Consider the following 25753-nt stretch of genomic DNA (forward strand, 5'->3'; position numbering starts at 1 on the left):
GGATGACTTAATGTGTAGCACAGTGAAAGAACCATTGGATACAGCGCTATGCTTTGATAAAGTAAGCCTAGATCTTGCATTTAAGTACTTTACGTGATCTTTTTTTTTTTTTTTTTTTTTTTGCGGTATGTGGGCCTCTCACTGTTGTGGCCTCTCCCGTTGTGGAGCACAGGCTCCGGACACGCAGGCTCAGCAGCCATGGCTCACGGTCCCAGCTGCTCCACGGCATGTGGGATCTTCCCAGACCGGGGCACGAACCCGTGTCCCCTGCATCGGCAGGCAGACTCTCAACCACTGTGCCACCAGGGAAGCCCTTTACGTGATCTATTTTGACTAAGAGGTTGACTGGGCTCAGTCAGATAACGAATCAACTTCACACCTTCAATGATATATGCAATAATGAGTCACTAGCATCAGACACAGAAAGTCCATCGCAAAAGAACTTGCAGACTGGCTTATAAGCAACAGTGTGGTAGAGCATATATATGGACTGAATTTCATAATTTCATACTGAGATTATCAAACACTGTCAAGTGACTGAATTTTTTTTAGCAGCAGCAGGACGACTGAGTACTTAGCATATTGACTACATTTGGGCTGCAGCACAGCTGAAAACACTGTAGTTGGTATATGCATGATTTATTTCCTTTATTCATCAAGAATTTGGATCCAGTACCACTTAGACATCTTCTTAATCTGGTTTCAGCTCTTCAGCCAAGTGTTCGTACTGAACAGACATTATACTTGGCATTGATGTTAATTAACGCATTATGGAATAATGTATTAGCAGCTAAGGCTCAGCTACCTAAACAGTTATTTGGCATCTTTATTAATCTTCCCATTGAAAATAAGAAAGAGGAAGAAAAGCTCAGAAGACCAGCTCCATCACCTTGGTCACCTGCAGTTAGTCCTCAAAGCAGCAGTAACAGTGAAACTCATCAGAATGGAGGCACTGATATTGAAATGGATGAGCAACTTACACATAGAACGAAACAGATGCAACAGCAACTTTCAGACACAAAGAAATCCAAGCAAGGAAGATCTGACAAAACTGCCAACAGTGGTGAAGATGGAAGTAGTGGTCCTGGAAGCAACAGTAATGGATCTAGCAATGAGGTGAATTCTAGTAATGCAAGCCAGTCAGCTGAGCGCTCTGGTAATGAGGGACAGTCAGAGGACACTGCAGATTTGAAGACCTTCAAGAAGATGAAGATCATGGTCATAATTCTCTTAAAAGTAGTTGTGGTACGGATCTTTGGAACAGAAAGTTAGAAAGTCAAGCAGGCATTTGCTTAGGGGATTCCCAAGGCCCATCAGCAAGCAATGGAACAGGAAAGGACCTGTTTTCTAACACTGAGCCCATGCCATCAGTAGATAATCAAATACAAATGCTGGATGCCTGTTCACACGCTGAAGACCCAGAACATATTTCAGAGGAAATGAATGCTGCTCATATAGCACAAGCATCTCAGGAATCTTGCAGTATTACACGCACTGGGGACTTCCTTGGGAGACGATCGGAAATGAATTATTTGCTTGTTGGCAATTTAGCATCACTAAATTCAGCATCACTACCACCACCACCACATCATCATCGCTACCATGATGGGCATATGGCTGATGATAAGCTAAGTTCAGATGATGTCAGTTGCAGGAGCTCCCAGGTCAGTGCAAAATCAGAGAAAAATATGGCTGATTTTAACAGTGAAGAATCTGGGTGTGAAGAGGAGCTAGTTCAGATTCATTTCACAGGCAGAGCTACCATCTCATCTCTAACAACATCTTGCCAATGTAGCATCTATTTACCATGAACATCTTAATCAAGGACATAAACAAGGACATAATCAATTCATAAACATCAATTCAACAGTAATTCTGTGAAAGACATTAATTTGGATATTGTTTGCAAGAAAGGAAACACCTTGTTGTGGGATACAGTCCAAGATGATGATACAGTTAATCTTTCTGAAGGATTAATAAATGAAGCAGAGAAACTTCTCAGTTCCTTAGTATGTTGGTTTACAGATAGATCTGAATGAGATTCATTGAAGGTTGCCTTGAAAATTTAGGAAACAACAGGTAAATAGGAATTTAAAAATTTTTTATTCAGTAGTCAAAGTTCACTTTGTGTATTCTTATCAACTAGGTGTGGTGAATTCATAGCATTTAACGTACCATTATCAACCTATTTTTTAGTAACTGTGGTTTTCATATTAGGTTTAAAGACTTCCCTTATAGGGTTCATATTGGGTTGGTCAAAAAGTTCGTTCGGTTAATGAATATGTTGTTCAATAAAGTTCTTGGTGAAAATGAAAAATGTCCTTAAAACCCAACGAACTTTTTGGCCAACCCAATATTTTATCATTGTCTTGCTTTTATCGTACTTTTCGGCACTTTTCTTGATTAGATCATCTCCAACAGAAACAAAGGAGTAATAGTAATACTTATTCTCTTCTTGACTCTGGGAACATAGTGGTGATTACTCTGGTTTCAAATTACAGTTAAATGTTCTTAAACTGTGTCACAGTGTATATAAAAGAAGTTAAATAAGTGATGTTAAACTGAAGCTGAAATATAAACATTTTGATTATGACACTGTTCTTTCATCTGGGGAATCTTTTGTGTCTTGACTTTTATAGTGCATAAAGAATTAGATTGGTGTTTCTTCTCTAGTTTGAATTCTGCTATATATTTATATACTTCTTATCGGGGCTCAAATATTTTTTTTTTTTTTGGGGCTCAAATATTACCACAAGTTTCTTGATTTTCAATTCTGTTCCACTGGTACAATTTCAGGTTTCCCTTGTCTTATACTGTTTTGATAATGTTGTCTCATTCTCTGACATAGAGAATTCAGTTATTAACTGAATATATTATATTACATCATATCATATCATATATTTTCAGCTTAGCTCTGCCCAGGCCTGATATAAATGTCTAATTTTATTGAATATTTAAGTGCTTCAAAAGATTTATCTAGTTGAATTAGAAAAAGTATGTACAATATTTTATTTCCTACTTTTGGTCTTTAAAGGGTTATAATTTGAACAATCCCAAAAGAAAAATTGCTTGTTCGTGCAGGTATAAGAAACCACCAATAATAGACCCCTGTTAGTGGATCAATTGCCTCATTTTGTATATACTCTTTAAAAGGAATGCTTTTCATGGCTGGATGATATTTGATCATTTACACAGATATTATGGCAGTTCACTTCAAAATGTTATCTTTTAAAAGTTTTTTTGAAACTGTCAAACAGTTTTTTAATGTGATTATATCCATTTATATTCCCCATATGTGCATCTGCATACCCTGTGACCGAGCAATTCCACTGTTAAGTGTGTGCCTTACAGAAATACATCTATAAGGTCAGCAAAAGGCACATTCAAGAATGTTCATAGCAGCACTATTCAAAATAACTAGTCATTGTATAACTATCCAATGCCAAAAAAGAAAAGAAAAATTAAATTGAGGATTGTTAAGCAAAATAATATATTGCAATAATAATAAATGAACTACAACTGCACGAAATAGTGTGGCTGAATCTCACAAACATTATGTTAAGTGAAAGAAGCCAGATATTAGAGTATACTTCTATTGCTCTGTTTATATAAGTTTAACAACAGGAAAATGATTGTATTCAATCAGGATAATGGTTACTCTTGGTCATTAGTGACTGGAGGGGGCACAATGAAAGCTTCTGGGATGCTGGTAATGATTTCGTTCTTGATGTGGGTGCTGGTTGCACAGGTATGTTCACCTCCTAATATTTTACACTGTCACTTTGATTTACACATATTTTTGAATGTATACTTCACTTTAAAAAACTATGCAAAGATGCAAAAAAAAATTTTTTAAGTAAAAAAACCCCAAACTTAAGATTATCATATACATTTTTAAAGAGCCACTAAAATATTTTTATCATAGACTAATATAATCAACACAGGATATCAAATTTCTTTTAAAAAGCTTTGATTTACATGAATGAAGCTTGCAAACATTATGCCAAGTGAAAGAAACCAGTCACTGAAGACCACATGTTGCATGATTCCATTTATACGAAATGTGCAGAACTGGCAAGTCTACTCAGACAGAAAGTAGCTTAGTGGTTGCCGAGGGCTGAGGGCTGGCGGCAGAGGTGCGGGGGAAGGTTAGGGAATGATAGCTAACGGGTGTGGGTTTTTATTAAATTGTGGTGGTGGCTGCACAACTCTGCATATACTAAAAACCACTGAATCATACATTTTAAACAGGTGAATTTTATGGTATGTGAATTATATCTCAACAAAACAGCTACCAAAAAAAAAAAGCTTTCATTTTAAAGCCACGTGTCCCTCTCCCAATAATGATATTAGGCACAGATTTTTGCTTCACAAAAACATAACTTTTGGGCTTCCCTGGTGGTGCAGTGGTTGGGAATCCGCCTGCCAATGCAGGGGACACGGGTTCAAGCCCTTGTCCGGGAAGATCCCACATGCCACGGAGCAGCTGAGCCTGTGCCCCACAACTACTGAGCCTGCGCTCTGTCCAGGGTAACAGATGATAACAGCTGATGAATGAAATGCCCAAATTTTAAAACTTCATTTAACCTATGGTTCAGTCTTCTGGCCACCAGATCCCTTAATTAGAATACCTAATAAAATAGTAAAATGTATTGTTTCCATTTTAATTTATTTTTCTCTACCTTTGTCGCTCCTTTCCTGAAAATTCTGTGAAATACTCTGATGGAGAAAGAGAAAGAAAAGAGGGGAAAGAAATGGTCCTACCATAAACCATCTCTAGCTCAGAGCTGTCCAATATTTCTGCAATGACGGAAACATTTAATATCTATGCTGTCCAGTAGAGTGGTCAACTTCCACATGTGGCTATTGTATGACAGAGAAACTGAATTTTAATTGTTTTTAATTTTAAATTAAGCTTTAATTTGACTAGCGGCTACCATATTAGTGCAGGTTTAGATGAACCACAATTAAGTATCAGTCTTAAGACATCTACATACTTATTATACTAAGAGGTCACTCACAAAAGATGAAGTAAAGTACATATGTTTAGGAGATCAATCAATAGACAAAATCAACTTCACAAACTCACCTGGCCATCTTCCATTTTGGCTTTTGGGTAGTTGAGGATTAGTTTTGTAGCTTGTTCCCACTTTGCATGTGTATCTTCCCAAGCCTGAAATGAAGGCAATTACCACTTGAAAGCAACTTTAAACCTAGAGCTAAAAATCAATCAGTAATAGGCAGGTCTCAAACCTGGTGCATATTATAATATCCTACTTGTAATATGCACATATCTTAGATTTGCTTCAAAAGCTATTCCTGATCTAAAATTGAGGGTGGGGGCCCGAGAGGGATATTTCTGTTGCCGAGGGCATACCTCAGTGTTTCCCGCAGTGGGATGCTCAATTCGCCGCAGTAAGGCCATCACTCTTTTCTGAAGTGCTGCTCTTCCTAAGCAAAGACAACAACAAATCAACCTACTGCACTTAGAGCCCTGCTTGCCAACGGAGAACCTGGCAAGCCCAACCCAAAAGGCAGAATAGGAGGAGTGGAATGAATACTTCAAATGATAAAGCTGAACACTTCCTTTCACCAGCCTCACAGGACAGGGGCACTTCACTGGGACTCCACAATGTCCACAGCCTAAAATAGCTACTCCCACCAAAACTTACTCATAACATGTGCCAATGTTTTTAGAACTTCACTACATACAGTTCAGGCAGAGTAAATTATATAATCTACAACTGAAAGCAATTTATACTGCCAGTTTTTAAACAAATGTATATGGCATATTAAAAACTCAGTGAGAAATTAACAACTTATTTCAAATACTATTTACTTTCACCTTACCTTGTGCAGAAAAGGATTTCAGGTAAGCTATCTGAATTAGCCCTGTAAACTTACAAAGTAGTAATCTTAAATACATTCTTATGTTCCTAGAGCAATCAGACGTCACGTGATTCAAGGCAGACTGAGTGAAAAAAACATTACCCATGATTTTACCTGTTGACATCATATTGCTGACAGAGGCAAACTCCATGAATGTGTTATAGTTGGGCAAGAAGTTGTGCACCGACACTTCATCCACCCCACACCGGATATCCGCTTCCTCACAGAGGTGACGAAAACAGGACATGGCAACCAGGACAGCTTCAGTGTCAGGGCTCCACAGAAACATGTACAGGGCCACTTCTAGTTTCGTCTGGGCTTGTCGGCATATTGGCGGGGTTCCGCTGTACCCTGCTGCACTATCCTGGGAGTCAGGAGTGGGAGGCAAATATTTGCAACTTATGTAATTTTACTTACAAAACCCAATAATACAACAAGCTGTGTACCAGATATGTCTGCATACACTAACCCACAAGAACTTTTCCCCTTTAACCATGATAGGATTTTCAGACCTCAAAATATCTCACCTGAATGAGAACTCAGATTATTTGGACCAACATAATACTACTATCTGTTCAATTTCAACTAGAATAGGTATCCTTTCCAGATCCAAGAAATGTAGATTAAGTCTAATATGAACACAAATAAAACACACACAACACAAATCTACTCAATGAAAAATATAATACACTTCTCAGTCAATCATAAATGACTAAGGAAGAGGAAGTAACATGAAATTCTATCCACCCTGAGGGAAGAAATAAAATAATCATGCTGCAAAACTGACTTAACTAAGGACATGAATAAGAACTAAACATTAGTGTAGAAGATACATTGGGCTCTGGATAACATATTCCGAAAACACGAAATAGAGAAATCCTCATTTACAAAATGAATGCAAATTCTGCAGGTAAGACAAGAGAGTAAATACCACACTGCTTAGTAGTTGTTTTTTCTTCCTTCAACTGAAGATTATATTGTAAATTATGGATTAAAAAAAAGCTTTGGTCTGAAAAAGAAACTCTAATCATTTGATATTTTCACTTGTATTATGATTTATTTTTAAAGGGAATTACAGACACAGAAGTCATGAAAAAAAACACGTACGCATAACATCAAGCAACATGCTTTTGTTCCCAGTAAATCTGTACTCTTTTTAGTTGACAGAACTTTTAAACTTCTGGGCTATGAATGGTCTTTCTTATGGGATAGAGAGTTATAATAATTATAGTTATCAGTTAAAGCTTTTAAGTGTCAAAAAATCAAGTGCTGTTTACACATAATCTCATTTAATCCTCACAACAATTCTGGGGCAGAAATTATTATTATCCCCATTTTAAAGTCAAGGAACTGAATCACAGAGATGTTAGAAACTTGCCTGAGGGTCCACAAAGAACAGTAATAGAACTACAAGCTAAGCAGTTCTTCACTGTGCTATATTACCTAGTTGAAATTTACCCAAGTTCATTCAGAAAAAAATACAGAGCACAGATGATGATACAAGAAAACTACAAAAGAAACTCCTTACCATGGATGAATTTCCTTTTCCCTTTCGGAGAGAGGTTCCAGGAGTACAAGTACGTAGTAATTCTTCATGATCCATGGACACCTGACTGGTATTTCCACTTGAAGGAACATCACATCCTACTCCATAAAGGAAGAGAAAGTGACAGGAACTTCTATCTGCCTGCTAGAAAGAAAAGAGAAGCCTTTTCAAAGTACTGATAACCAAGAGAAATAAATATTTAATATAAGTTGTCTTTCTGTTTGAGACTATCCTGGAAAACCTCTCCCTCCAACTCTTGTTCCCCTCACATCGAAGAACATTCACTAGAAACCCAATAGTACAAATAATGTTTCCTCAGTATCTCTGAAACTCCTCTCAGTTTTCCACTCTTCAAATCATCAGAATCAAGAGATTCTAGAAATGTAAATTAACGTTTCTAGGTTTAACAGAGACACAAGTAAAACATCAACAACATAAAGCTACCACATGAAAAATATAATGTACTTCTCGGTCAATTAAAAACGACTAAGATTGCCTCCCATAAGATTTATATCCTGTGCTATGGTCAGGATAACTGGAAGTTGACTCTTTTTTTTTTTTTTTTTTTTTTGCGGTACGCGGGCCTCTCACTGTTGTGGCCTCCTCCATTGCAGAGCACAAGCTCCAGACGCGCAGGCTCAGCGGCCATGGCTCATGGGCCCAGCCGCTCCACGGCATGTGGGATCCTCCCGGACCGGGGCACGAACCCGTGTCCCCTGCATCGGCAGGCGGACTCTCAACCACTGTGCCACCAGGGAAGCCCCGAGTTGACTCTTTTGAGATTAAGTTCCTCTGGACCAGTATTAACACCGGTATATAAGCCATATATAAGAGTGACTTCACTGACCAGAAGACTACAGATTCATTACTGGATTACTAACGCTTGTACTCTGGAGAATTATACCATAGGCAAGGGCATGAAACATGAAACATCTTGTTCCTTATCTTTGGAATAATGCCAAATTCCACTATATTAACACACTAAGATAAGCCAGATATAAATAAATCCAACTTACCATTAGCCCATTTCTAAACAAAGAAAATTTAACAAGCTGCATGGTACACTGAAAAGCATACGCGTTTGACGCCTTTAAGATTTCTCATAGGGCTTCCCTGGAGGCGCAGTGGTTGAGAGTCCACCTGCCGATGCAGGGGACACGGGTTCGTGCCCCGGTCTGGGAGGATCCCACATGCTGCGGAGCGGCTGGGCCCGTGAGCCATGGCCGCTGGGACTGCGCATCTGGAGCCTCCGCGGCGGGAGAGGCCACAACAGTGAGAGGCCCGCATACCGCGAAAGAAAAAAAAAAAAAAGATTTCTCATAGATTTTATCCATTCTAGAAATGGATAAAAATTCACTGAATCAAGTACTCCTAAAATTATTCTGTAATAGAAGAACTTTTTAATTGACTAATTATAGAAATTTTATGTTAAAAAAAAATTAAGGCTCTTCTCTAGCCCCCAAAACCTTCTCACCATACTTCAATAGTTCAGGATCAAAACTTTTCACTCAACTCCAAGGAAGAAGACTCCTGATATTTTCAAGAGGTAAAAGCTTTCTCGCAGAAATATAAATAAACCTAGATTGAGGGCCCTCAATCTCTTCCCTTCAGCTTCTTTACATATACAGATAGATAACATTCTCTGGGCTAGCCTAGCCATAGGATTCAAGTCTTATGTATGAACTTGAGAGGAGAGACAGACTATGTTTTTACTCAATCTTCTTTGGTTATAGCAGCCCCCACTCCTCCTAGGACTGCCCCACAGAGTCCTGATTAACTCAGCTAGACTTGATCGGGATTGTGGCTTTAAGGCTACTAAAGGCTCAGAATAATTTTTAAAGAGTTGATTTGTCAGCCATTGTCTTCTGCACAAAATTTCCCTTGAAGACTGTAGGAGAGAGGAGCTGAATTAGGACTTAATTTGGCTAATACTCACTTCCTTAATCTCTTCTCATTACCATTCCAAATATTCTTCCATTTTGAAAGATGTCACTTTGCTTACCTTATTTTTAAGAAGAAATTTATTCCTGCAGATCAAAATTTCCCGCAACCATTTGAGAATTTCTGTGCTACTAAGCATTTGATGGCTAGTTAATTTCTTGCAGATGTAAAAAAGCATTTGTGAGCTGCAGAAACAAAGTTCACTGTTACCAGCATTGTCAACAAACAACATAATGCAGATAAAATCAGTCCATAAGAATGGCATTCTCTAATAATGGACAAAGTCTAGAGAAGTTTACTTTCCTTTCCAGGATTTGTTTTAGAGAAATGGTTATCAAAATGTTAATAGCATGATCATCAAAGGATGTAAGTATACGGATTACGTTAAAAAAAAAAAAAAAAAAAAGCAAGTACTTCTAAGCCCCCTACTCTCCCAACTCCCAGCTGTTTCATCCATGCATCTCATTCTTGCAGAGGACTCAAGAAAAAATTATAGACCAGGTGCACAGCACAGACTGTATGTGAGCCTAATGCTCTAGAGCAGGGGTCTGCAAACGACTGCCTGCAGGCCAAATCCAGTCCATCATTTGCCTTCGTAAATAAAGTTTTAGTGGAACACGGTCACACCCCACTCATTCATTTACATATTGTCTATAGCTGCTTTCATGTCCCAACAGCCGAACTGAATAGTTATAAAAGACACTACCTGGCTCACAAAGCCTAAAATATTGACTACCTGGCCCTTTAGAGAAAAAGTTTCCTTATTCCTACTCTAGAGCTGCACTGTCCAACACAATAGCCACTAGCCAGCCACATGTGGCTACTGAGCACTTGAAATATGCCTTGTCTAAATTAAGATGTCCTGTAAGTATGAAACAAAAAATTTTGAAGACTTTATTAAAAAAAGAATGTAAAATATCTTATTAATAACTTTTATATTAATTACATGTTGAAAAATATTATATATATACTGGGTTAAAAAACACACTATTAAAATTAATTTTACCTGCTTCTTTTTACTTTTGAACGTGGCAACTAGAAAATTTTAAGTTACATATGTGGTTCACATTACATTACTATCAAAAAGCATTGCTTCAGAGTCTAGGATTTAACTCAGCTGCCAAGTGACTTGGTGTACCCACTTCTATGATAAGAAAATGACAAAACCTGAGGCTTGCACACTTACATTTTCCTCAGTGTGTTACCTCTGTGCTCAGTGAAAAGTAATAATTTATATAACCAAGGAAATAAATTATAAAATTTATATATATTTTGCCTTCTAAGCAGATATTCAGTATTAATTCATCCACCAAAAACACTGGTATTATCGAAAATGTATGAAAGATCATAGTTTAGAAAACTGAAATAAACTATTAACATTACAAAATTTTAATACTCTAAGCTTATAACTGTAAAAATCAATTTAAAACACAGTTGTAACCACGTAAAAATCCGAAATAGAAGAGAACATACCAAATAACAGTACTTATGTTTGGCTAATGAAATTTAGCACAATTTTTAAAAATTTATTTTCTAAACTGCTGTGACAAAATGTTCTTACAGTTAAAACAAGAAATAATCTAATAATTTCAAGTCAAATAAAATACAAACTCATAAAACCTCTGGAGGTATAAATGAATAGTTTTACAATAAACTAAGTACTACAGAGTTAATACTCAAAGACAAAAAATACAAAATAGAATGTTAAATTGAATTAAAAAATAACAGTGCATATACCTGATTTCCCAAAATGTTTCTACAGGAGCATCAGGATTCCACAAATCAATGCTATCTAACTGATGAAGAACCAACAGAGCCTGAATTTTTAAAAAAGAGAAAGAGAAGACTTATTCAAAAGAGTTATGGGAAACATAACACTGGAGTATTTATTTTACAAATGCTAACAAATTGTGCTACTTAATTGTAGCCTCAACACACAGTATAGGGCACAACAGAAAAACTCTGAAGAACCAAAATCTCTAGGGGATTATATGTATTATATATATATATAATATATATATACAAAAAATGAAGTTACTTTATTCCTATCAGTCTTACTTTAAATGGTATATACACATAAGTTATATACTGATGAATTCAGAATAGCAATATACATGTGTAAAAAGTGCTTTAAGACACAAACAAAATAATTTCAATAAGTCTCAAAGAACTCTATGGAAAATAAAAATAATCCCAAAGTAAGGAGATCTCTCCAAAACTAATACACACAAAAATATTTTACCTCAAGACAATATGGTACTGGCACAAAAACAGAAACATAGATCAATGGAACAGGATAGAAAGCCCAGAGATAAACCCACGCACCTATGGTCAACTTATCTATGACAAAGGAGGCAAGGATATACAATGGAGAAAAGACAGTCTCTTTAATAAGTGGTGCTGGGAAAACTGGACAGCTACATGTAAAAGAATGGAATTAGAACACTCCCTAACACCATACACAAAAATAAACTCAAAATGGATTAGAGACCTAAATGTAAGACCGGACACTATAAAACTCTTAGAGGAAAACATAGGAAGAACACTCTTTGACATAAATCACAGCAAGATCTTTTTTGATCCACCTCCTAGAGTAATGGACATAAAAACAAAAATAAACAAATGGGACCTAATGAAACTTAAAAGCTTTTGCAAAGCAAAGGAAACCACAAACAAGACAAAACGACAACCCTCAGAATGGGAGAAAATAGTTGCAAACAAATCAACGGACAAAGGATTAATCTCTAAAATATATAAACAGCTCATGCACCTCAATATTAAAAAAAAACAACCAACCCAATCCAAATATGGGCAGAAGACCTAAATAGACATTTCTCCAAAGAAGACATACAGATGCCCAAGAGGCACGTGAAAAGCTGCTCAACATCACTAATTATTAGAGAAATGGAAATCAAAAGTACAATGAAGTACCACCTCACACCAGTTAGAATGGGCATCCAGAAAATCTACAAACAACAAATGCTGGAGAGGGTGTGGAGAAAAGGAAACCCTCTTGCACTCACTAATTATTAGAGAAATGCAAATCAAAAGTACAATGAAGTACCACCTCACACCAGTTAGAATGGGCATCCAGAAAATCTACAAACAACAAATGCTGGAGAGGGTGTGGAGAAAAGGAAACCCTCTTGCACTGTTGGTGGGAATGTAAATTGATACAGCCACTATGGAGAACAGTATGGAGGTTCCTTAAAAACTAAAAATAGAATTACCATACGACCCAGCAATCCCACTACTGGGCATATACCCAGAGAAAAGCATAATTCAAAAAGACACATGCACCCCAATGTTCATTGCAGCACTATTTACAATAGCCAGGTCATGGAAGCAACCTAAATGCCCATCGACAGACAAATGGATAAAGAAGATGTGGTACATATATACAATGGAATATCACTCAGCCATTAGAAGGAACGAAATTGGGTCATTTGTAGAGATGTGGATACATCTAGAGACTGTCATACAGAGTGAAGTAAGTCAGAAAGAGAAAAACAAATATCGTGTATTAACGCATATATGTGGAACCTAGAAAATGGTACAGATGAACCGGTTTGCAGAGCAGAAATAGAGACACGGAAGTAGAGAACAAACGTATGGACACCAAGGGGGGAAAGCGGAGTGGGGTGCGGGTTGTGGTGTGATGAATTGGCAGACTGGGATTGACATGTATACACTGATGTGTGTAAAATGGTTGACTAATAAGAAAAAAAATAATTAAAATAAATTAAAATAAAAAATAAAGTCAGTCCATGAAGTCTGAAAAAAAAAATTTTACTTCTAGGCCATAAGATAAAGTAGGAGCTATCTTATTTGCCACAAATTCTTTTGGAACAGACAGGACAAATTATTTTTCAAAAAGGAGAGAAGGGGAGGAAAATAGATTTTGTATTTCATAGCAGATTATTTATCCTAAAATACCTCAATTGACCACAGAATTGAAATTGGATTTGGCTCACAGAACATTAACAGGAATATACAACTAATATACAAAAACACTACTATTAAATAAATTAATGCCATCAAGGTATAAAGAGTAAAACTAGACTCTTCCTTCAAACCAGCCCTATCCTAACTCCAGCTCCACGATGTTTCCCCCAGACGCACACTGTTCAGCTCTGCACATTCTTCTCAGTCCTTGGTCAGCACATTGGGAGATTCTTTACTCCTCCTTAAAGCCTTTTATTAAAATTCCAATGAAACACTGTTTGGAACACATAATGAGATCTGATTTCTTCTCTTAAAAACCAAATTAAATGCATAAACTGCAAATACAGCTGCAATGATAACCTGCCTCACATTAGGAAAAATAAGTAAATTTCTAATCTTGTTCAACTTTGTAACTCCAAAAGTTATAAATTACATAAACACCAGACCTATATTTCCTTATTTCAAATACTTTCACTGTAATTATTTTGAGATGTTTAGTGAAAACTGCAATTCGTTGTGAGAATCGTCAAAAATTATATAGGTTATATAGGTTATACCTCTCATATCAAGGAAAAACAGCACAAATTAACATTCAATTTTGTTACTATTGTGCAAAAATTTAGTACAATTTACTGACACTTTAAAGTGGCAAATTCTGTAACATTTTTGTTTGACAAAACGTTTTTTTGAAATATTCAAAGAAAATGTGTTAGCCTTTTCTCTGCCTTAACATGAATGTTTTCCTTTTCATGTTCCTTTCCATTTTTAAGTTTTCTACATATATTTTAACAAAACTGTAAACACATTATACTCATTTCACATTTCATAAATATTTTTCCATATTGCTATGTGATCTGCATGGTTTAATGGATTTTTTTTGAATTTTTGAATTTTATTTTTTTATATAGCAGGTTCTTATTAGTTATCCATTTTATACATATTAGTGTATATATGTCAATCAGTTCACCAAATTGAAATATCATTCTCTTGTTATTGAATATTAACACATTCTCTTACTAGTGAATATTTAAAATTCTCCTAATGTTCTATTACAAATAAGAGAAATAAGCATATATGTGTACAGCTTTTTCCTTTTAACTTATATTCACAGGATTAAAAAATTACAGGAATGGAATTATTTGGACAGAAAAATGGACATCTGTATAGCTCCTGCTAAATACTGTCAAATAGCCTTCCAAAAAGAATGCAAAGTATATACTGTTTTATAGAACCAACAACAATGTACACAAATACAAGCAATGAGTGTAACAATGAGTGCTGAAACACTTTTGGTAAAATAAAGCATGATAAATAATGAAGTAGCAAATCTTAAATATATAGTTCAATGAATTTTCACAAATGAATATACCTCATATAACCATTACCCAGATCAACATTATTAACACCCAGAAGCCTTTTTCACATTCCCTTCCGGTCATCAGCTCTTGACAAAGGTAGCCACTGTTCTGACTTCTATCACCATAGGTATTTTTGCCTGTTTCTGAACTTTATGTAAATAAAGGGAATCATACAGCATGTTCTCTTTTGTGTTTGGCTGTTTTCACTCAATATTACGTCTGTGAGATTCAACCATGCTTTGTACTTAGTGGTAGCTTGTTCTTTTTGCATTGCTTTAATAAGTGGAATGATAATGTTGATACACTTGAGTTGTTTCCAGCGTTTTTGCCTACTACAAATTATGCTGCTATTAATATTTTTGTATGTGTCTTCTGGTAAACATACATATACATTTCTGTTGGATACATACCTAGGAGGAGAATTGCTAAGTCATATGTTTAGCTTTTGTAGATATATTGCAAAACAATTTTTAATGATGGTTGTACTAATTTACTTTCTTACGAGCAGGATATGAGTAAAAACAAAGCACAGTTTGATCCTTGAACAATGAGGTTAGGGGTGCTGACCCTCCATGCAGTAAAAAATGCACATATAACTTGTGACTCTCTAAAAACTTAACTACTAATAGCCTACTGTTGACTGGAAGCCTTACCAATACCATAGTCGATTAATACAAATTTTGGATGTCATGTATATTATATACTATATTCTTACAATAAAGCTAGTAAAAAGAAAATGTTGTTAAAACATCATCAAGAAAAACATCTATAGTACTGTACTGTATTTATCAATACTGTAAGTTTACGTCATGTTTACAAGATGAATCAGCTTTTTCTATTACAATGATGGCATCTTCGATAGTGTAATCCTTCCAGACTTTCATGATGTTCTCTCTATTTGGGTTCTCTTCCATAGCGTTGATAATCCTTTTCACAGGGTACCGAGTGTAATGAGCCTTAAAGGTCCTTATGAACCCCTGATCTAGAGGCTGAATTAGAGACATGTTTGGGGCAATCAGGCCACTTTGACACCTTCAGTGTTAAACTCATGGAGTTCCGGGTGGCCAGGGGCATAGTCCAGTATCAAAAGAACTTTAAAAGGTAGCCCCTTACTGGCAAGGTACTTCCTCATTTCAGTGACAAAGCATTGATGGAACTAATCCAGAAAAAGCGTTCTCACTGTGCAGGCTTTCTAGATGTACAACCAAAAGACTAGCAACTGGTATCTATATTTTCCTTTCAAGGCTTGGAAGTTAGAAGCTTTATAAATAAGGGCAGTTCTGATCATAAACCCAACTGCATTTGCACAAATCCTGGTGCTTGCTTCTCTTCCTTACTAATAAATGTCCTTTGTGGCATTCTTTTCTAGAGTAGCGCACTTTCATCTGCATTATAAACGTGTTCAGGCTTACATCCCTTCCCCTCAATGATTTTCTTAATGGCGTCTGGGAACTCATCTGCTGCCTCTTGGTCAGCAGAAGCTGCTTCTCCTTTACCTTGACATTTTTAAAGCCAAACCTCTTTCTAAAATTATCAAATGATCCTTTGCTGGCATTAAATTCTCCAGCTTTTAGATCCTTCACTTTCCTTTTGCTTCAAATTGTCAGATAAAGACTTTACTTTTTCTCGAATCATACTGAAGTCAATAGGTATACCTTTCTTATAGCAATCCTGCACCCACATAAAAGCTGCCTTTTCAGTACAAGATAAAAAGATATTTCACAAAAAGTGCAAGGTTTCATGCCACCTGGAGTATCTGCAGCAACAGCTTCATGAATTTCCATTCCCCCCGCCACAACCAATAGCCCTTACGTTGGATTCATTTATCTTGAAATGGCAGACAACCACAGCTGTCTACAACCTACAGCACACATCAAACAATTCAACTTCTTGTAATGTCATGACTTCTTTCTGCGTTCATCACTAGTGGCACTTCATATGGGTCACATGGTGTTATTCAAGGTATGTTACTGCACTAAAAATGATGAAAAATACACGAGAACCACAAGAGATCACTTTTTACTGATACACAATTTACTGGTGAGATAAACTGCTCATGCAGAGACTATGAGCCTCACATAGCATTTTAAGTGGATACTCATGACACTTGAGCTCACCAAAATAGTAACAAAATGCAGTTATGAAATTATTACAGTAGTACAGTATGTACTACAGTTGATTTTATGCAGTTATGATTTAATACTGCATCTGTACATTTGTTTATCTTTCTTTTGACTGTGAAAGATGCCTTGTACAATCTGTAAGTGTGTGTGTAAGTTTTGATAAATTTTAACTTTTTATAATAGATTTATAAATGATAATATATGGATAAACAAGGTCTTACTGTATAGCACAGGGAGCTACATTCAATATTCTGTGATTAAAACATAACGGAAAAGAATATTAAAAAAAAGAATGTATGTATAACTGAATCACCTTGCTGTACAGTAGAAATTAACACAACATTGTAAATCAACTATATTTCAATTTAAAAAAGTGAAAAAGTAAAAAAGTGTAATAAAATAAATGACCCAAAAAATGATAATATAGACTGGTATCCATATATATTTTATGTCATGACATACCTTTTTCTTAATTTTTTTGGTATTTCTAGGTTAGCAATTCATTGGCAAGTTTTTTCAAATTGTCGCAAATCTTCAAAAAGTTTTCCAACATATTTTTTGAAAAAATCTGCATACAACTGGACCTGCACAGTTCAAACCCATGTTGTTCAAGCGTCAACTGTTTAGTCATTTGATCTTTCATAAACCTTTTTGTTATCTGCTATCTAGCTTAATTTCAATGTAGTCATTAAAAAAATTTTTGGATAATTTCAATCCTTCAGAATTTGTTGAGACTTGCATTATACTCAAGATATACTAAGTGTTCCATGTGTACTGGAAAAGAAAATTCATTTATTGAATGCAGTGCTCTGTAAGTTTCAAATAGGTCAAATCTGATAACCAGGTTGTTCAGACCTTCTACCCTTACTATTTGTTTGCTCGCTTATTCTATCAGACACTGAGAAAGGTATGCTCAAGTATCCCACTATAACTGTATTTGTCTATCTCTCCTTTTACTTTACATGTTTTTATATATTTAGAAATTTTATATTTTTGCTTTATATATTTTAAATCTTTGTTATTAGACTCATATAAAGTTTTATTTTCTGGATGGATTAGAACCCTTTGCAATAATGAGATGTCTCGTGACTGATTCACTTTGTTATAAAGCAGAAACTAATAAAAAAATAATAATAATAATGAGATGTCTCTTTTTATCATCCAACATAGGACCACCTAAATACATAAAGCAAATATTAACAGACATAAAGGGAGAAACTGACAGTAACATAATAATAGTAGGTGATTTTAACACACCATTTACATCAATGGACAGATCCTGACGGAAAACCAATAACGAAACACTGGGCTTAAACAACACATTAGTCTATATCAACTAACAGATATGTAGAAAACATTCCATCCCAAAGCGGCAGAATACACACTCTTTTCCAAGTGTACATGGAACATTCTCCAGGATAGATCACACGTTAGGCCACAAAACAAGTCTCAGTAAATTTAAGAAAACTGAAATCATATCAAGCATCTTTTCCAACCACAACACTATGAGACTAGACACCAACTACAAGAAACAAACTACAAAAAACACAAACGTATGGAGGCTAAATAATATGCTACTAAACAACCAATGGGTTACTGAAGAAATCAAAGAGGAAATAAAGATACCTGCAGACAAATGAAAATGAAAACACGACGATCCACGAAAATCTATGAGATGCAGCAAAAGCAGTTCTAAGAGAGAAGATTACCTCAGTTCTAAGAGGAAGCCTAGCTCAGGAAACAAGAAAAATCTGAAATAAACAAGTTAAATTTACACCTAAAGGGACGAGAAAAAGAAGAACAAACAAAACCCAAAGTTAGTAGAAGAAAAATCATAAAGATCAGAGCAGAAATAAGAAAAACAGAGACTAAAAAAGCAACAGAAAAGATCAATGAAACTAAGAGCAGTTCTTTGAAAAGATAAACAAAATTGATAAACCTTTAGCCAGCCTCATCAAGAAAAGAAGGGAGAGGGCCTAAAAGAATAAAATCCGAAATGAAAAAGGAAAAATTACAACTGATACCACAGAAATACAAATGATCATAAGAGATTACTGTGAACAATTATATGCCCATAAAATGGACAACTGAGAAAAAAACAAATTCCTAGAAATGTACAGTCTCCAAGGCTAAATCAAGAAGATATAGAAAATATGAGCAGACCAATCACCAGTAATGAAACTGAATCAATAATAAAAAAAATTCTCAACAAACAAAAGTTCAGGACCAGATGGCTTCACAGGTGAATTTTACCATTTAGTGAAGAGTTAACACCTATCCTTCTCAAACTACTGCAAAACACTGCACAGGAAGGAATGCTTCCTCACTCATTCTACGAGGTCACCATCACCCTGATACCAAAATGAGACAAAGCTATGACAAAAAAGAAAATGACAGGCCAATATCATTGATGAACACAGATGTAAAAATTCTCAACCAAATATTAGCAAAATGAATTCAACAATACATTAAAAGATCACACACCATGATCAAGTGGGATTTATCCCAAGGACGCGAGGATTTTTTTTTATATCCACAAATCAATCAATGTAATACACCACATTAACAAACTGAAGAATAAAAATCATATGATCATCTCAATAGATGCAGAAAAGGCTTTTGATAAAATTCAACATCCATTTATGATAATAACTCTCCAGAAAGTGGGCACAGAAGGAACATACCTTGACATAATAAAGGCCATATGCGACAAACCCACAGCTAACATCATACTCAATGGTGAAAAGCTGAAAGCATTTCCTTCTAAGATCAGGAACAAGACAAGGATGTCCACTCTTGCCACTTTTATTTGACATAGTTTTGGAAATCCTAGCCACAGCAATCAGAGAAGAAAAAGAACTAAAAGAAATCCAAATTGGAAAACCAAAAGAAATCCAAATTGGAAAGGAAGAAGTAAAACTGTCACTGTTTGCAGATGACATGACGTTATACATAGAAAATCCTAAAGACACTACCAAAAAACTATTAGAGCTCATCAATGAATTCAGTAAAGTTGCAGGATGCAAAATTAATACACAGAAATCTGCTGCATGTCTATACACTAACTACGAACTATCAGAATGAGAAATTAAGGAAACAATTCCCATTTACCATCACATCAAAAAAATAAAATAAAATACCCTGGAATAAACCTACTTAAGGAGGCAAAAGACCTATACTCCGAAAACTATAAGACACTGATCAAAGAAACTGAAGACAACACACAGATGGAAAGATACACCGTGTTCTTGGATTGGAAGAATCAATACTGTTAAAATGACCATACTGGCCTTCCCTGGTGGTGCAGTGGTTAAGAATCCGCCTGCCAATGCAGGGGACATGGGTTTGAGCCCTGGTCCAGGAAGACCCCACATACCAGGGAGCAATTAAGCCTGTGAGCCACAACTACTGAGCCAGCACTCTAGAGCCCGTGAGCCACAACTACTGAGCCCATGTGCCACAACTACCGAAGCCCATGTGCCTAGAGCCTGTGCTCCGCAACAAGAGAAGCCACCACAGTGAGAAGCCCACGCACCGCAATGAAGAGTAGCCCCGGCTCGCTGCAACTAGAGAAAAGCTCCCGCGCAACAACGAAGACCCAATGTAGCCAAAAATAAGTTAATTAATTAATTTAAAAAACAACAATGGAAGAAAATAAGTGGTGCTGGGAAAACTGGACAGCTACATGTCAAAGAATGAAATTAGAACATTCTCTAACACCATATACAAAAATAAACTCAAAATGGATTAAAGACCTAAATATAAGGCCAGAAACCATAAATCTTCTAGAGGAAAACATAAGCAGAACACTCTTTGATATAAATGGTAGCAGTATTTTTTTAGATCTGTCTCCTAAAGCAAAGGAAATAAAAGCAAAAATAAACAAATGGGACCTAATTAAACTTAAAAGCTTTTGCACAACAAAGGAAACCATTGACAAAATGCAAAAACAGCCTACTGAATGGGAGAAAATATTTGCAAACTATATGACTGATAAGAGATTAATATTCAACATATATAAACAGCTCATACAACTCAACATCAAAAAAACAACAACCTGATTTTTAAAATGGGCAAAAGAACTGAATACACATTTTTCCAAAGAAACATACAGATGGCCAACAGGCATATGAAAAGATACTCAATATCAGTAATCATCTGGGAAATGCAAATCAAAACCACAATGAGATATCACCTCACATCTGTCAGAATGAACCAAAAGAACACAAATAACAAATGTTGATGAGGATATGGAGAAAAGGGATCCCTTGTACATTGTTGGTGGGGATGTAAACTGGTGCAGTCACTGTGGAAAACAGTTTTTTTCTCAAAAAACTAAAAATAGAACTACAATACGACCAGCAATTCCACTCCTGGGTACATATCAGAAAAAACAAAAATATTAATTAGAAAAGATACATACACCCCAATGTTTATAGTAGCATTATTTACAACTGCCAAGATATGGAAACAACCTAAGTGTCCATTCATCCAACAGGTGAATGGATAAAGAAGATGAGGTAATGAATACGTATATATACAACAGAATACTACTCAGCCATAAAAAAGAAAGAAATTTTGCCATTTGCAGCAACATGGATGGACTTGGCAGGCATTATGCTAAGTGAAAATAAGTCAGACAGAGAAAGACAACTACTATATGATATCCCTTATATGTGGAATCTAAAAAATCCAACAAACTAGTCAATATAACAAAAAAGAAGCAGACTCACAGATTCAGAGCCCAAACTAGTGGTTCCCAGTGGGAGGGAGTTTGGGGGGCAGGCAGGAGTTTGGGGGGCTGGGGAGTGGAAGGTACAAACTATTGGGTATAAGATGGGCTCAAGAATATATTGCATAACATGGGGAATATAGGTAATATTTTGTAGTAACTGTAAATGGAAAATAACCTTTAAAAATTGGATTAAAATTTTTTTAAATAAAATAAAAATTAAAGAAAAAATTTTAAAGGAATAGATTAAAAAAAGGAATGTACATAGTTACAACTTTACTTTCAAGAGCCTAGAATTCATTTTCCCCTTACCTCCATTGCTTCCTGAGCAATCTCTGGCATGTGTGACTGAGGAACCAGTTGCACGAGCCCTGTAATTAATTCTGCGGTACTGCCTTGAGTTTCAGGCCCCTGTTTTCTTGGATTCTGCAAAGAAAAAAGCAAATTTCAATTAAAAAAAAAATCAATGGACAGAGGCTGAAGGGTGGAGGGAATGGAGACTGACTGCTAATGGGTTCTAGGTTTATTTTTGAGGTGATGAAAATGTTCTAGATGTTCTAGACCTAGATGGTGGTGATGGCTACACAACCTTGTAAATATACCAAAACCAGTGAATTGTACACTTTAAACAGGTAAAAACTTCATGGTATGTGAATTTTACCTCAAAAATAATAATAATTGTGGGATTTAAAAAAAAAATCAAAACTGCTTTTGTTAAGAATTCTCTTAATCTACATCTATACTTGTTCATTAATGTGAATAATATCCAGAGAAAATCCTAATTAAAAGAAAACAAAAACTAGGTATTAGTTTTTCAGTTAAGAAATTACGTCAATAATAGAAGTAAATAATTTTTTTTCGGCAACACTACATTGGCTAAATAATATACCTCTGATTTGGAACTTCTGGTTTGGGATCTTAAAATTGTTGTGATGAAAGGCAAAGAATGTGCATGCTTGATGAGGACTACATGATTATCCTGCATAGCCCTCTTTTCCAGTATAAGGACCTACCCAAATCCACACAGGGCTAGAATCCACACCTCCAGATACCCATACTTCAGGATTTTTCATTGTGGAAAGACATTGTATACAAAACAAAGCAGTAGATAAATGTGAATGTCTACCTACTTAAAGAGACTAAAATGCTTCCTATAACTTGGAAGAATCTATTTACACTTCAAGCATATATGGTTCATTTAAGTGAGGCCAATTCAATTAGTGCCTTTCCCATGACAACAATTAAGGTAAGCCCTCACCCCAGTGTTTCTATAATTCAAAAACTGTTTGCCTATTTTTCTGACATTTGTATTCATTCATTAATAGCCCAATAACATTTACTGAACACCAAAGACACAACAAGTGAAAAAGACATGTTTCCTACCCTCTTGGAGCATGTAGTCTGGTGGGAAAGACAAACATCAATAAAATAATTAGATCAACAAGTTTAAATTGCACATGAGAAAGAACTATGAAGTTACATGCTGCTATGAGCATTTGTAACAGGGAAATGTGGTATAGGCAGGGATGCTTCCTTAGGGCAGTGATAACAGCTCAGAATTAGGAATTACTATGTGAAGAGGACAGGGAAGGATACTGTAGGCAGAGGAACTGCAAGTGCATGGATAGGCATGAAGGAATGTAGTAAGAGGGAGTGAAAGGCCATCATGACTAGAGTAAAGACGACAAATATAATGCTATAGATGTTGCAGAGGTGGTAGGTGGGAGTCAAACGCTGCAAAACCATGTAGGTCTATTTGGAGTTTGCTTTATTCCCAAAGCAACCTCAACTAAAAGGTTTTAAGCTGGGCAGGAAGCGTAAGATTTGCTTTTTGAAGATATCACTGTAACTTTAGTGCAGAGAAATGATGAAAAGGAAGCAAGAGATGATGCCAGCTGAGCAATTAGGAGGCTTGAAAAATTGAGAGTAGTATGAATTAGGATAGAGAGGTAGAGATAGAAGACAATAAAATCACATTACTTTAAAAAACCATGACTGAAATCACTTAATGGTTATTCTTATATTTATCCTATTTACTAAGATTTAGATTTTTATAGGTAAAATATAAAATAATCAAATATTTACAATGAATCTTTCACTACTTTAACTTACCTTTGATTACTCTGAGAAAAGTTATTTAACCACTAGATGGCAGCAAAGAAAATAACTTCTATTTTAAATGATCCTTTTCTGCTTGCTAAATTTTAAACGTGGAAAACAGCACTTTTTGCTTAAATTCTTGTTTCTTGACAATAAAATATTTAACACAGAAGGCACTGGTATTCTCTGATTCTGAATTATAGCTATGCAAACAGAGTGGTGCTAATATATGACATGCATGATGAAACACCACCACAAGTAACCTGGGCTACATAACAAAGAAATGAGGGGAAAAAGTTATTTCATTCCTTTTATAAAGTCTTAATGATAGATTTTAGGACTTTTTCCACACCAAAGTTCTAACAATTTTTTCTATTAGACTCCCAAGTTTGGACGGGCTTTTCAAAGAGTTCAAAACAATATAGGCCTTTTTTGGGGGATCACTAATCTTTTGGGGAATTCTCTCTCTCTCATCTCTTTTCTCTCCAGAAAAAATATTTACATAAATACTTTTTTTAATTCAGAGGACTCAAAGAACTCTTGAAACTATGGACATCAAGTTATGAACTCCTAAAGTACAGTAATTTGAAAAATATACCATCAAAATTAAAAGTACCCTTACCACTTAAAAACCCTGTTGCTGAACAAAGCAATAGGAAATCGTTCTGTATGTTGCTCTCCAAGGACTGAAGAAATTCCACAGGGGTTAAATATGTTATCCTATGAGCTTCACAATATATTTCTGTTATGTTTGGGGCATTAATAATATTAGTGTTAATGTTAACTGTATTTTATTAATAGTAATAATACATAACATTTATTTAGTGCTCATTATGCATTTATTTTGCATTGTTCCTAAAAGCATGACACGTATTATCTCAGTCTGCTTAACAAGCTAAGGTAGGAACTATTATTATCATCACAATATTTCAGATAAGAAAACTAAACACAGAGAGGTTAAGTCACCCAAATCACATAGCTAATATGTCTCCAGAACCCATGTTTTTCATCCTTTCATATAACTGTCACTCATTTTCACTTGTTAGTTCCTAATTATCTTGTGTGTACTACAGTGATGCTTTCAGGAATCTAATACCATCTGAGGTTGCTAAGAGCAGAGTTACCACAATAATTGAGCGCTAACCATACCCATTTGTAACTCCTTTTCCTCCCAATACAGTATACATAGGCAAAGCCAGTGATATTAAAAGGCTGATGACAGGAAGAAAGGGGGATGGAAAAACTCAATTTTTTGGCAATAGCAATTGGAGACTTAAAAAACCAACTGTGTATATATAGGAAGCACTCAATTTATGGTTGCTTCATTACATCTAAACCCCATCCCAGGATCATGCCTGAATAATATATAATCTGGTAGCCGGGTATGCACAGAAGATCTTACCAAAGTATGTTAGTTTAATGATAAGAAAAATTAAGACAAAAGGTTAAGAAATCTGGTCTAATTATATTAGTATTCTCTGTAAGTTTATTTTCTTAGGGATCTCTTAGGTTTCATGTATGATCAGGAAGGTCAGTAAGTGATCTCGAGCTAACAATCACCTTCAAGGTTTTGGCTTTTCAGCTAAACCAAACTAAGTTAGTATAATAATTTCAAGGCATTTTATAAAAAATACTTACACAAAGCAAGAGCTTTGGATCTGCATGAATTAGTTTCACCATGGACAAGAGAAGATACTTATAGCTTCTTGTCTCCATGTCTGTAGGTTTTTCTTTAAATTTAAGGCTTGTTACTTTTTCTTTAAATGTAAGACTCTAAAAACAAAAACATGACATTCACCTTGTAAGAATCAGACATCAGAATCAGGATAACGGCTATTCAACTTTTTCAAGTAAATCTATTTTTAAAAAGCTTTGAAAAATAAAGGGACATATTTTACACCACCAAATGTGTAGTATTAGTAGAAACGTTCAATAGAAAGTATGAGATTAATATAATTAAGCTTGAAAAGCAAATAAAAATTATTTTTGCAACATTGTTCTTATATAATCTAATAAAGTTTAAGTGAAAATCTGCTAAAATACTAAAAGCTTTTTTTTTTTTTTTTTTTGCGGTACACGGGCCTCTCACTGTCGTGGCCTCTCCCGTTGTGGAGCACAG

At 35.5% G+C, this 25753-nt stretch overlaps 1 protein-coding gene across 5 annotated transcripts in view; it reads right to left on the reverse strand.

Moving 5' to 3' along the window:
• Positions 1–25753, reverse strand: part of NF1 (neurofibromin 1) — a 260760-nt gene that overhangs the window by 132759 nt on the left and 102248 nt on the right. For 4 of the 5 annotated variants that reach the window (XR_014013948.1, XM_081218713.1, XM_081218711.1 and 1 more), the window contains exons 13-20: positions 25273–25407; positions 21847–21960; positions 11114–11193; positions 9438–9561; positions 7418–7579; positions 6004–6253; positions 5378–5451; positions 5090–5173 (exon numbers count right to left, since the gene is read on the reverse strand). Coding sequence is in view for 4 of the 5 variants with exons in the window: in XM_081218713.1 (XP_081074839.1) it covers positions 5090–5173; positions 5378–5451; positions 6004–6253; positions 7418–7579; positions 9438–9561; positions 11114–11193; positions 21847–21960; positions 25273–25407 (1023 nt within the window). In the remaining variant the exon portion in view is untranslated. The remainder of the gene's footprint in view (positions 1–5089; positions 5174–5377; positions 5452–6003; positions 6254–7417; positions 7580–9437; positions 9562–11113; positions 11194–21846; positions 21961–25272; positions 25408–25753) is intronic. The other variant, XM_081218712.1, reaches the window with a different exon arrangement.

This window comes from Mesoplodon bidens (assembly GCF_964165515.1).
Source record: "Mesoplodon bidens genome assembly, chromosome: 19".
NCBI lineage: Eukaryota > Metazoa > Chordata > Mammalia > Artiodactyla > Ziphiidae > Mesoplodon > Mesoplodon bidens.